The 13461-nt window shown below is 33.7% G+C and overlaps 1 protein-coding gene across 12 annotated transcripts in view; it reads right to left on the bottom strand.

The window, feature by feature from the left end:
- LOC111625568 (alpha-amylase 2B-like) overlaps nucleotides 1-9694 on the bottom strand; it is a 42885-nt gene extending 33191 nt beyond the window's left edge. For 9 of the 12 annotated variants that reach the window (XM_023368743.1, XM_023368742.1, XM_023368744.1 and 6 more), the window contains exons 1-6: nucleotides 9498-9637; nucleotides 7592-7817; nucleotides 5090-5414; nucleotides 3599-3788; nucleotides 990-1311; nucleotides 525-900 (exon numbers count right to left, since the gene is read on the bottom strand). In XM_023368743.1, coding sequence (XP_023224511.1) covers nucleotides 525-900; nucleotides 990-1311; nucleotides 3599-3788; nucleotides 5090-5414; nucleotides 7592-7817; nucleotides 9498-9566 — 1508 coding nt within the window. In that variant the 5' untranslated portion in view covers nucleotides 9567-9637. The other 3 variants (XM_023368745.1, XM_023368734.1, XM_023368741.1) reach the window with 3 other exon arrangements.
- Between the last annotated feature and the right edge of the window lie 3767 nt (nucleotides 9695-13461).

The following is a 13461-nucleotide window of genomic DNA, read 5'->3' as shown; positions in this document are numbered from 1 at the left end:
AATAATTGAAGTTTTAATTTACCTCCATTAAAAATGCATTTGAAATTATTCAACTTTTGAAAAATAAAATGTTATCTTTAATTCACATTTTAATCCGCTGTAACAGTCATTTCATAAATAAAATAAAAGTATTTATGATTTAATTGATAATATTTTTACGTCATTAACTTCATTTAAAAATTGTTATAATTTTTAAACCAAAAAAAAAAAAAAAAAAGTTTGCAGAAGGTAGGATCGAACCTAGGTCGCACCGCGTTGCAGGCGAGTACGCTACAGACTGAGCCACTTCGCTGTACCACCATAAGGTAGAATCGATCGGTATATAAGCTGCGCTTAAAATTTTAGAGCCTTTTTTCTCAGAATCTTCTGGCTAGTGCGCTTTACAATTTTTCTGGGTGGACACCCTTGAGGTATACTATGAACCTGCCAAGTCTCATCCCGAACTGAATTTCCGAGACCGTAAGGTCCCCTTGTAAGATAAAATCATTTAAATATTCTTTCAAAACAGCAACATTTAAACTCACCTGTGTTCACATATCCAATCATTCCCACAACTACCATCCGGCATATCAGTAACTGATAATATATTATATGCAGAATCATGAGGTGGACCAATCCAACTGTTAACATCGTTTTCATTTTCATCAATTTTCTGCGTCCAGTCATAACTACTCATAATCCGTGGTATTCCGTAAGGCCAAGCTAACATAAATGCAATGGCAATTTTATATAATCTGGGTTCTCTATAAGTAATTACTTTTTTTGTTATTCCATGTCCTCTTTGCGTGTCATGATTATCGATAAAAACAAAAGCATTATGAGAACGAAGCATTCCTAATTTATCTCCGAAGAAATATACATCAGAAAGCACATTAGAGTCTGTTTTATGTAAAATATCAGCTGAAATAAATCAGCAAATTAATATTAAATATAAATTTTAATTTTTAAAATTAAATAATATGTATGATTTTGACTTATCTAATCCCTACCTAATTTTATTCCAAACTGAAATTCTGTTACTCTTCCAAGAAAAGTATATTCTCTTGTATTAATGGGATCGTTACTGTCTTCATTAATCACTTCTTGATAAATAAAAGGCCTTGTCCGAAGAGGAAAGTACTTCTCATTCAAATTGTCCAAACTTCTATAAATAGATTTCAGATCCGAAGGCCACATGTGTTTTGCGGCATCTATTCTGAAACCGGCAACTCCCAAACTTATTAATTTGTTAAGATAATTAATCATCATTCTTCGCACGTGAGAATTACTTTGATCTAAATCATTAAGTCCCATTAATCTGCAGTTTCTGAGCTGTAAATAAAGTGTATTCAAATTATAGAAGTAAATAATGAAGTAAATAATGACATTTTCAATCATAACTTTAAAAGAACTTATAGAACTTCTATAGAACTGATATTTACAGACTAGACCACAGCTGCGTGACAAGAGCCATATATTGCCTATCAGAAATACAAAAGCACTCTTTACTGAAATTGTATTTTATGTAATGGATATGTATTCCCATATATTTACTTATAATAATTAAATATGTGGGAGCTGCAGTAGGGGTCTAGAAAAGCTGCATGAGGCTCATCTGTCTCAGTTTGGCCACTGTACATCTATGAGCAAGCAAATGAACATAACTAGAATCTAGAAGCATAACTACTGTAGGAGCATATGCGTTTTTGCTACGATTTAATAAGTGAATGAATCATAATGTATCAACTTAATTCTTTTTCTAGCTCACTGCAAACCAGAACCTTGCAGAATTTATTTCCTGTGTATCTGAATTTCAATGTGTACAGAAAAATTTCAAAATATGAATCACATATGTATAAATTTGTATATAATTGACTTATAATTCATGTGTCCAAAGTCTGAAACTGTGCTTACCAAGGGTGTGGAGTTGGAATCAAAAGCACTTTGGGTGGAGTTGATTTTGATGCGAAATCTTAAGAAAAATACTACGGGTAATTCAGAAAGATTGTTACTGTTATAACTGTTATAAAACCTTATTACGCTATAGTGATACAAGATATAGAAATCTGTGATAAACCAAAGGAAATAACATATCTTCAAATTTGTGTGTATATTTCTTAAAGATGCTCTAATCACTAAACATTTTAGATTATCCAATACACATCCACTCTACACATAAATCCTGCCTATATCCAGTGCTGAGTGTCTCGGTGTGATAGGCCAGAATGTTTCTCTATCGCAGCTTGTCCAGGTCTGCTGGCATAACGAGATATACATAGTGTTTGATATAGTCCCAAAGATAAAAAGTTGCAGTGTTGTGTCCAAGCTGTATCTAGTCAAATCTAGTCTCGTCATTCTTCCCATCCACTCTGTGAGTTTGGTTCAGCTTTACACAGGTAATACTAAAAAACCTTTCCGATTTTATTTTGATTGTTATCTCACAAATTATCGTATATCTTGCTCTGTTAAGATGTAATAATATTCCATAATATATTATGAAATATTCTGAATAATCCTATATTTTTACATATCGGATGACATTATCTCGCTCTAAAGTGTACGATTTCTTTTCTTAATATCACAATTATAATCGATATTGGATTTTCATCATTGTAATACCACTAAAAATGGAAAAGGAAGTGAAAAAGCTGTTAAGGGATAGCTACAAAAACCATTAACTTTTATCTAAATATCTGTTAAAATGTAAAAAATATCCTGATAATTCACAAAGTGTTGATGAAATGTCTTATGATATCATTTATCGCTTTAGTAGGTTTGCCATTTGAACAATCAGACAAGAAGCAGTATTCAATGGACAAAAAACAGGTTTACCATATACAGTCTTCCAAAACAAATGCTATCATTTTAAATTACTGTATGTTTACTTTTACCTGAGACGTATGCAACGTACGCCAAGCGTTAAAATAACTATTCAAGTTTCATCTCCCATTTATATTCAAATGTCTTGTCATCTACTACAAAAATGTCAACACACAACAGAGAAGGAGTTTGGTGTTCTGCATTTTGTCAAGTCAGAATCACTCGTCATTGTGTAACATGAGTAATCTGCAGGAGCCGTAGAATTGGGGCTACTTTGGGAGGAGTGACAATGGATATTCTGTAGTGAGCATAGGAAGAATCTAAGTATTGGTTGGATATGTACCATATGACACAATATAAATGATTGAGAAACTGTAATGGGCAAACGTGAAACTTGAGACATTGCGACATTCTCGGATAGTAATTAACATAATTATAATAATTTAAAATGATAATGTTCTTTCTAGAAGACCCTGTATATAGCATTTTTATGAAGGAGTAGAAGTCAGAAGTTTCTGTGTACCAAGACTGTAGCTGTGATGCTGCTCATTATTATGTATTTTCTGCCAAATGTCATGGAGACAAATTAATGTGGATAAAATTTGACGTGGATAATTTAGGTTTACAATAAAAATATTTAAAATACATTGTGTAATTTCAAGCACAACAATAACAACATTGCAAAATAGGAAGCACATCTACAAGTTTCATTAGTATCTACAAATGACATCTGTCAATTAAAATTTAATATCATTCTCTAATATTTTTGAATATAAAATATTTTACAGAACTTATTTACCTGAAAAACATTTGTTATATCTTCTATATCACCACTTGCAGTACCACATTTGATTCTAGAATTGAAGTGTTTTGGACCGTAAGGAACGTCTCCGTAAAAAGGAATCGAAGGATTAAAATTGCTTTCGCCCGTCGATTGTACTTTATCGTGGAATCCTGTCATGTGATTTAGAACGACGTCTACAAATACTCTGAAAACAAAAATAAATTTTTATATGTTTTAAGTTAATTAAACATGTTTCACATTGTTTTTTTTAGATACGTTTATTTAACTTCTCTCAAATACAAGTCATTGTTTTTAATCATACTGATATCAGTTTTTAAATACCAAAAAGAAGCAATAGAAAATTAAAATAGTTTGGGAAATATTTAATTCTTAAGTAATTGTTAATGGATTACTTTTAATGGATTTATATACGGTATTGCATACAAGATCTGTAAGTCTTACATCCACATTTCCACTTCGTAATAGAATAAGAAAGGCAGTTAAATATTTACAAATATATTAATTTTAGATTATATTTTAAATTAAGGATTCTTTTAAAATACAGTAATACCTCGACTTATGCGAACCCGGAGTTACGCGTTTTTCAAATCTCGTCGATTCGTCTTTTGTTTGAGCGCCACGCAGCTCTTGATTACTCACTCCCCCCACACTATTGTTCGGCTTACATGTTCGGACGTGTCGCGCGGAATCGATACATAGCTACAATTTATTTTGTGTTATTTATTTCTGTGTTTGTTATATCTACGGAGACTTGAGAAATTCTATGTGGTGATTTCTTGTAACCGTGAAAGAATTAAAAGATGAGGTAAGATTAACGAGAACATTTATTAGCTTACATACATCCGACGTGGGTTTTACACAAATTGCGAAATTATACCCCGACTTACGCGAATTCAACTTACACGGTTATCACTCGGTCCCACCTATCGCGCAAGTTCGGGGTATTACTGTATATTTAATCTGACTTCATTCGAACTGTCAAAAAAAGTCAAACACTATTCAGACCCTTAGAAATTTTCATGGGATTCTGACCCAGTCTCATTTCTTATCACCTATGGATCTGGCAGAAACTGTGATGAGCATGAATAAAAAGTCCTCTTTGAATGTCCACAGGCTAGAAAGTTATAATAATAATTTATAACTCAATTATATAAATATTGTGTAGTTCTATTACACATTAAATGTAATGTTAACAAATAAAAGAATATTAAAAACATTTTGTGGCAATCAAATTTGTTTAGCTTTGAACGTCTTAAACAATTCATAAACTAAAAAGATTTCTCTCTGTGTTTTAACATAGAAACTTTCACAAATTTTTCATTTGTTTAAATTTGTTAGTTGTTATAAAAACGCAAAATTCAATGCACATTAATGAAGATATTGCTTTTTAATATGCAATTATGCATTCGCATACATCTCTTTCTTAATCTCTGTTGCAAGTCCCTTTGTCAGTAACTGTAAAAATATGTAATTGAGTTTTATTACCTAACTTGATGAGTATTACAAACGTGAATCATGTTTTGTAATGATTTTTCGTCTCCACTTCGTGTAATTATGTTGTAACTGACAGGACGGTATCGCTCAAACCAAGCCCTCCGAATGTCATTATTCCACCAAGGTTCCCACAGAATGGCATGTTCTGCCGGAGGAGATATCTGAACGCCACCGAATCCGTTGGGTCCCAAAACGTCTCGACATTCCTTTGCAATATCGTCCCACTTCCATTCGAAAAGATGAACGATTACTTGTCTTCCGGGTTCCATACAAGGCTGATGATAATCGTCCAAAATTAAATTTTCTTCGACTGTATCTGAAAATACACAAAAATTCATTTATTTGAATGCAAGAATTATTTAAAAAGCTTACAGATATTTTATCTGTTAATTTGTCATAAAATTTAACCACCATTAAACATACTTAATTATAACATTATTAATAAACAAAGAACGAGTCAAAAGTCTTTATTGTTTTTATAGTTGATACAATGAGTCCTACATCTTCATACATTACTGTCTCTAATTTTTATATGTAGGAACACTGTAAAGACATAGTTTACTAAATAAAGTTACAAAACAAGGATCAACTAAAGAATTATGTAATTGGTATTCACACACAACAGCAAATACATTACCTTTGCCATGAATACATTAAATGCTGCTTACATAAAGCGTATTTTGTAACTTACAAGTAATTGTATAATAAAGCAAGCTCTTTCCTATTGTATGGAAACTTTTGACTTATTTTTTAAAAAATCTAGAAGTACAAGATGGTTATAATTAAACAGATATTTAGAGTTCTGTGTAGAAAGATCTATTGGACCAAATGCAACCAAATTTGGTAAGCATACTTTCCTGAGCATGAAATTTCGATTTTGCAAATAAAAAGTTTAGTTCCAAAATTTCTCAATAAGAGAAATTTGGAGCTAAGGTCACTGTAATTTGCATATTAGATTGTCAAAGAAATTTGGGCAATACAGAGAAGTTGAGACACAAAATGTAATAATTTCAGTGTGCAATTTAGTGTGGTGATTACAGATTCATAAGTTGTAACGCATCAAAAATTACAACGTCATACGTGTCAAACTGCGCAAGTGTTTAAGTAACTAATCAATCAGACTATTCATTGAATGATACTTTAAAACAGGAAGATAGAGGGCATGTATAGTAGAAATGCTAATGCACTTGATGGCAGAATGTAACTGACTTGGGTGCAGTTATCTTATGTGTAATGAAACTGTCTTTTAAGACAGTTAAGTTAGGAACATTGCCAGATAAACAAAGCTCTTCAGTATCCTCATAATGACCAGGCTGAAAATGATTGGCCAATCACTCTTTCATTCGTAAGTGCTGATGCAATAACTATTGCACATACAATACACATTTGACATCAAATTACATAAGTAACATAAAAATAACTGTCTATTGGCATTAAAAACTCTTGTGTTACTGTTTATAAGCACATCCTTTCATTAAAGGCTAGATGATCTGCTGAATTATTGGGTAATAATAAGGCTAAGTTAGTAACTTAACCTTATTATACAAGGATTGATCAAATGAAATTTGTTCCGAGTAAATTTATTAAGACAGATGAAACAGTATATCCATCAGTATTGTATAATTAAATGAAGCAATACATAAAAAAGCCAGAATTCACTTTTGTTCATTAAAAGCCCCATTGGCATTCAGACGCATTCCACAGGAAGATGACAGATATCATCTGCAAATAACAATGTTAGTTGGTTCTTGAACCATTGACTGCTTTCTTGACTTCCATATCAGAGTTAAAGCATTGCCCCTTAAGAATTTTTTAAAGATCTGAACAAATTAAAGTCACATGGTGACAGATCAGAGCTATTGGAAGGGTGGTGTAGAACCTACCAACGTTTTCATGCTAAAGCATCTTGCACAGTGTTCGCAACATGCGGTCAAGTATTGTCATGCAATAAAATCAAACCACATGATAGCATGTCTGGTCAATTATTCTTTATGGCTTTAAGCAGTTTGTCTAATTTAGCATTGTAGTGGTTGGAATTGATGTTCACATGAGGGTCTTTAAGATCCACCATTCAAAGGCACCACAATGTCAAAAAATGCAGTCATCATAAACTCAAAGGCAGAGGCCTGACTTGAATTTTTTGTGTTGGTGAGCCGGGGTGTTTTCATTGCATGTCTACTGGTTGGCTCAAAGGTAAGATAATTAAATTTCAATGTTTAATATTACACTAAAAACATGAATTGATGGGCGAATAGTTTTTCTGTAGTGTTTTAGTGTCATTTGGGAATTTGGTTGGGGCTATTCAGATAGAAATAAAGTAGACTTTTTCTTGTAAGAGATAATGGAAAGCACTTCTCAATATCTGAATTGTTTTCAAGGACACATTACACTTGGATAACAAGGTATAGCTGTAAGAAATTTCTATTAATCTTATAAAACAGTAAAAAATTATTATCCCGTATAGATTAAAAATATGGAAAGTTATTAAATTACTTGTAAGAAGATTCTTCAGATGCCTATAAGATAAGAAAATCGCTTCATATAAACGCCAATAAACTTTAATAATCCATTCTCCTAATGTGTACGAATGACTATTTTCTTCTATAAAAGTATTTTCAAAATTTCTTTTCTGCAGTTCAATATCATTTGTGGAAATATTGTTACTGAAACTATTCTGGTTTTCGATCCAAAAATTCTTTGAAGTGTCTTCTTTTATATTCTGTAAAATGAGAATAAGTATTTTACGTAAGGAAAGAAATTATAATAATTACAAGTAAAAATCAATTTCTATAAAAATTTTTAATTTTAATATTTCTACATTGTAATAAATATGCAGATTTTACAAATTGAAATTAATATTAAACTGGATTTGTCGAAGAACTGGTGTATGGAGTGCTGGCTTAATGGTAACTTGTACCTGAGCAAAACTGATTTTTGCCACCCCTTGTCTGATACAAACATACCTCGACCAAATCCCCTCGCAGAGATGGATCGGGCATTTGGCAGCAAAGGATAGCATGCTGATGCTATGGTCTCTCAGATCTCCAAATCTGATACCGCAATACATCTTCTTGAGAGGCTATGTATGGGATTGCATTAACCTATAATTTTAAATTCCAAATATATGATGTCAAAGGCATCAAAGATTTAATATCATGTGTTATGTGACATCAAATGCAAAAGCTAAATGTCGCCAACTGTGTTTTTTTCACCCAGACTCGAGTCAAAAAGACACAAACACAAAAGAATACTTTCATTGGGTTCTATGTTGTTTGGACATTTCTCCAGGTTGAGTATTTTTTAATTGGCAAAAAATACAGTTTAATTTTTTGTTCAATTTCTACTGTGTTCAATATTTATTTTCATATTTCTGATTATTTGTAGTCATATAAATGTACATGTATACAAATAGTTAATTATAAACAAACATATCTACATTTCTATCTTTTCTTGGAGACCACACGCACATCCTTTCTTAATCTCGAGTACTTTCGAACCTCCCAGCCAATCGTCGAGGGGTAAAAAATATAGGAAACATATGCTTGTGTTATTAAAGAATGTAATTCAGAGTCCGAGTTAAATGTCTGTTACGACAGTTTTGTGCCCTCAATGATGGGCTGAAAGTGCAGTCAAAGGGCTGAAAGAAGTCAAACAATACCTCTACATGTGACCCTATGTAAGATACAGCCCCACGAAATCATCCTACTTCCAGGTTGCATGCGATCAAGTCGAGTCGCTCCACTAATTCTGTTGTATTTAACTATCTAGTCCACGAGACTATACCGGCTTTGAGTAGCCCACTTCACCGTTTGCAGAGTATTTGACGTTATACAGTTTTACTCAACCAATGCTCGTGCCATGCGCAGCATCGGTCAAGGCAAACGATAGCAACACGGAGCACGGAGAATAGGCAGTATACCTATTCACGGTAAAAACTGACCTTTGAAGGTGCTTATCTCACAACGGGTCATATGTACAGGTACGATTCCCTTGACTTTTTTGTTCATACAGTGGGTCTATAACTCTGGGGATGGCAAATCCCTCAGAGTTTAAATCTTACCAATATGTGAGGCATTTTGAAGCATTAAGCATGTTTGTTAATCTTAATATCAACTGATATCATTTCATATCAGTCGATCCTTTCAAATTATCATATCAATTGATAACGCGTGATTTCAGGTGTCATTTGATTACTTCAGAAATGATATCAAGTCGACGTCATTTCAAATGATTAATTAAATGACATTTTTACACGAATGGTCACGTGATTTACACAACAGAGTTTACAATTAAGACGTCACACGTTTATTAATAATCTCAATCTCTCAATTAACACGCGAATGTTAGTTACAAAAGGAACACGTGACTTGCACGTGCAAAATTCCAATGATATACTTACGTAATCATTTAAATAGACCGCTAATAACTCTAACGCAATCAGACAAATACAATTATATTTTTTAATCATTATTATTAAATCAAATTAATATTTTCGAATTTCGGAAATAATTTACAAACATTTTTCCTAAAAAAATAAAATACGCACAAATACTCGAATTTAGAAATGTGAAAGCTCCACCTCTTGAGAGTTATCGGTACTACAAATGCATTTCTTGGACGTCTATATATCTATAAAAAAAAAAAAAATCCGAAAAATTGACAGTTTTCACATTAAGTATATAAATAAATAAAAGAAAAGGCATATAGATTTCTGCTTTATTGTTTTCTATGAGCAGTAGTTTATTTTTAAAATATTAGTTAAATGGCGGCGTAGGTGTACTGTACGGGTTGGAATTCGATTTCTAGAATTTCTAATAGCGAGGTTGCGGCCGAAGTTTTCATCTCTCAAACGTGAACGCCGAACGTCGAGCGTCGCTATCTTGTAAGCTGCGCTCGACGTTCGACGCTCAAGTTTGAGAGATGAAAACTTCGGCCGCAACCTCTCAATGTTTTATTTTACTCTATGAGCACTAAAAGAGCATTTTAATTATACCCATCGTAGGTTTGGCAAGGTCTACAACGGGGCGGAAGGGTGGTGAGGAACGGAGCCCCACATATCTGGATGGACCATCCCGAAAAATACCTAGGAATTTTCGACCCGCGTGGATTCGTTCCCGGCTTCTCAAAGCGTTTAGACTGCAATCCTAACCGTCCGACCACACGACCGTTCGTGTAATTGATCTTTCCTATCTTCTTCATAACTTTCCATTCCGAAAGTGGGATGGCCAATTGGTTAAGGTGGAAGCCCACCCTTAAAGGAACCCGGAATCGAATCCAGACGTGACGAAAGACCCCAAGAATTGCGGGGTGGTCCGTCCTGATATGTCGGGTCCCTTCCCTCACCATTCGGCCGCCTTTTGCGGGCCTGGCCTAATATATAATGAGATTACTAAAAATGTCCTCTTAGTGCCCACAGGGCGGAAAGAGTTGAGGTGGCAGCCTACCGCTTTGGATGATCCGGGATTGAATCCGGGCCCGTCTCTCGCCACCTGGCTGTCTCGTTGTGGGGCTGGCCGAATTCATAATGGGCTTGCTATTAAAAAAAAGGCCCTTATACAGTAGTGCCCAGAGGATGGATAGAGTTTATATGAATTTAAATTACAGAGTGATTTTTATTTTTACAAAAATGCGGGGGGACTATAAATTATATTTTCTATTCACGTCACTAAAATACGAATAGATGTAATAGGATTAAATATCATTAAATCATCTGTATTAAGGAAAAACATCAAGGAAGTAGGAAATATTTCTATTAACTACGTACTGGTTTGTAAGATTGTTGTTTAAAGTTAAATTATAAATGTAATAATTTGATACACAGAATAATCCCTCAAAGACATTTTAACCAACGTTTCTACGTAATAATAATAATTATTTATGAAATAAGTAGAAAGGCGTCGAAATTTTTACTAACTTCCCGGGGATCCGAATTCGAATCCAGACGGGCGGTTTGTTACGATGGTTACGTTGAGCCCCACGGGTTCGGCCAGGCCCTCTTACGCCACGTTTACGTGATAAAAGTTACGTGGAGAAAGATTTATCCCGATTAAGTTAACCTGCAAGAACACGAGTTAAAGATGGTGTTCACGCACAATGCAACTTGATGTATGTGGATATGACGTCGTTATTTCGATTGTTCCGACTATAATGCTGTGATTCGTGTCACTAATCCACTTAATAATGATTAACTCGGTTGCAGAAAAGGTGTTAAAATATTAATGGGAATTGGCTAACTCCGTTCTGTACAAATGTAAAAAGTTAACCGGGTTGAAAGGCCCGATCGGGGTTCTCTCTCCTCGTGTACACGTATTGTTAGTGCCAGTAGGGGAAAGTGTTAAAATTATTTAAAAAACCTAAAGATGCTCTTATTTATATATTAAAAGTGTTTCTTACATGTATTATTTAATTATAAAAACAGTTACTTAGGACTAATGAGAATGGTCGCCCCAATTGTGGGTCTGGTCGAACCCATAAAGGACTTGCTAAGAGGACCTCTTGGTATCCACAGGCCGAAGAATATATATATAAAACATTATACCCAGAAAAATATTTGTTAAGGTTAAATTAAAAACAAATTTCTTTCTCGCCTATCGGTAAGAGTTATCCGCTTGGGCGCCATTTTATTCGAAACAAATGGCGTCAGTCCTCCCGAACGAATTAAATTTACAGTAACATTTCCTTTAATAATAAAGTTAAAAAAATTAAAAATCAATAGAAGAACGTCGACTTTAAATTATTTTCTGAAATATTTTAATATTGGATTGGTTTTGTGTATGGCAACGCAACACAGGAGCGATATGCCCAAGAGGGATGTCTTCTACGGGAAACTGACCCCTATTTAGATGTTTACTGAAGTGAAGAAGACTCCACGTGGCCAGGCACATGTTCCGCGGTGTTATCCACTCTGCTGCTAGTAACATTCTTAAATGGTCATACGAAAATTATGACGCTGTCTTTTCCTCCAAATACCAAAAAGAAGTTAGATGGATTTCCAAAATCTCCCAAACATACAGTAATAATAGGTTGAAAGACACTTACAATGATGTCATTCATACAGGCACACTAGGATGATCTCAGTGCTCCATTGCAAACTAAGACATGTGAAGTTAGAGAAGAACTTTGCCCCATTTCCACAGCTAAATGCATATATTGATGAAAACCCATACCCATATATTAATGAAAAGTGTAACTATTTCAACTGACCTTATGAAGACACGAGAGATACAATGTCAGATATCTTATTATGTGTCGACATTTCCACCAAAATTAATTGGCGATCAATTAGTAATAGTTTGAAGTATTTTCCAAAATAATTTCACAAACAAATTAAGTTCTTGAAAATGCTTAATCATTAAATAGTGACTAATTACGTGAATGTAGTAAAAATTTACCAGGGGATTACCCTGTAGAATTTCATATTCCTTGCTTTGTTGCTGGTGAGATGATAAAATATGACTCATCGCCTTCTCAGAAATGTTCGGAGATTAAAAACTACTTCATTGTTTAATTTAGAAATAACGATAAAGGCCTTAATACTTGAACCTTAATAACTCCTTTACTTTTTGTGAAAGATTTCTGAAATTTTGCAGTGAGGTTTGTGTATTAGGTGGAAATGTTTCTAGAAATTTTAAGTAAAACCAGACCATTGTTTGGGGAGATATTAAGGAAGTAGTGACAATATCTCCCGAACCAATCTGAAGACTTAAGGAAAATGGTAATTGTTAGGAATGTAAATAAAGAATGGCTGGGAAAGTCCAGCAACCGGTTGCCAGTTTTTATTTTCTGTGTCATTGCAGAAGAACTCTTCCTAATTCTTAAATTAAATAAATATTTATCTGTGATAAACCAAATCGTTTTCACAATTTTCCTAATTGCAGAAAGTCTATTCATTATAACAACACAATTAACATTATAAAAAGTTAATTGTGGAAATATAAGGTCTTGTCATACTTTTACACTTAAATACAGGGCTGTGGAGTCGCGTAAAAATCTACCGACTGCAACTCCGACTCCGACTCTTCCTTACCATCCGACTCTGACTCCGGCTAAAACATCAAAACTCCACGACTCCGACTCCACAGCCCTGCTTAAATATTAACATTGCGCACATTCATAAACCACGAATTGTATGATTATTGTAAAATAGACATTTGAGATCTTTTAAATGTTCTGTAACCTTTCTCCAAAGTTGTGTCAGAAAATATTTTACATATAAAATCTATGTATATTTTTGTGGTAAGATAATTTGGACTGGAACAGCTGCAGAATTCTTGACATTTTTAAGGCATCTTCATTTTCAAAAAAAACATCAAAATTACATTTGTAGTGATCAGCTATTGATGTTTTCGGAAGTTGTGTTTGTG

This window comes from Centruroides sculpturatus, unplaced genomic scaffold (genome assembly GCF_000671375.1).
Source record: "Centruroides sculpturatus isolate CEXI.00-Female unplaced genomic scaffold, Cexi_2.0 scaffold389, whole genome shotgun sequence".
NCBI classification, from domain to species: domain Eukaryota; kingdom Metazoa; phylum Arthropoda; class Arachnida; order Scorpiones; family Buthidae; genus Centruroides; species Centruroides sculpturatus.
The sequence above is the reverse complement of the archived record's forward strand: the minus strand, read 5'-3'. Positions and strand labels throughout refer to the sequence as shown.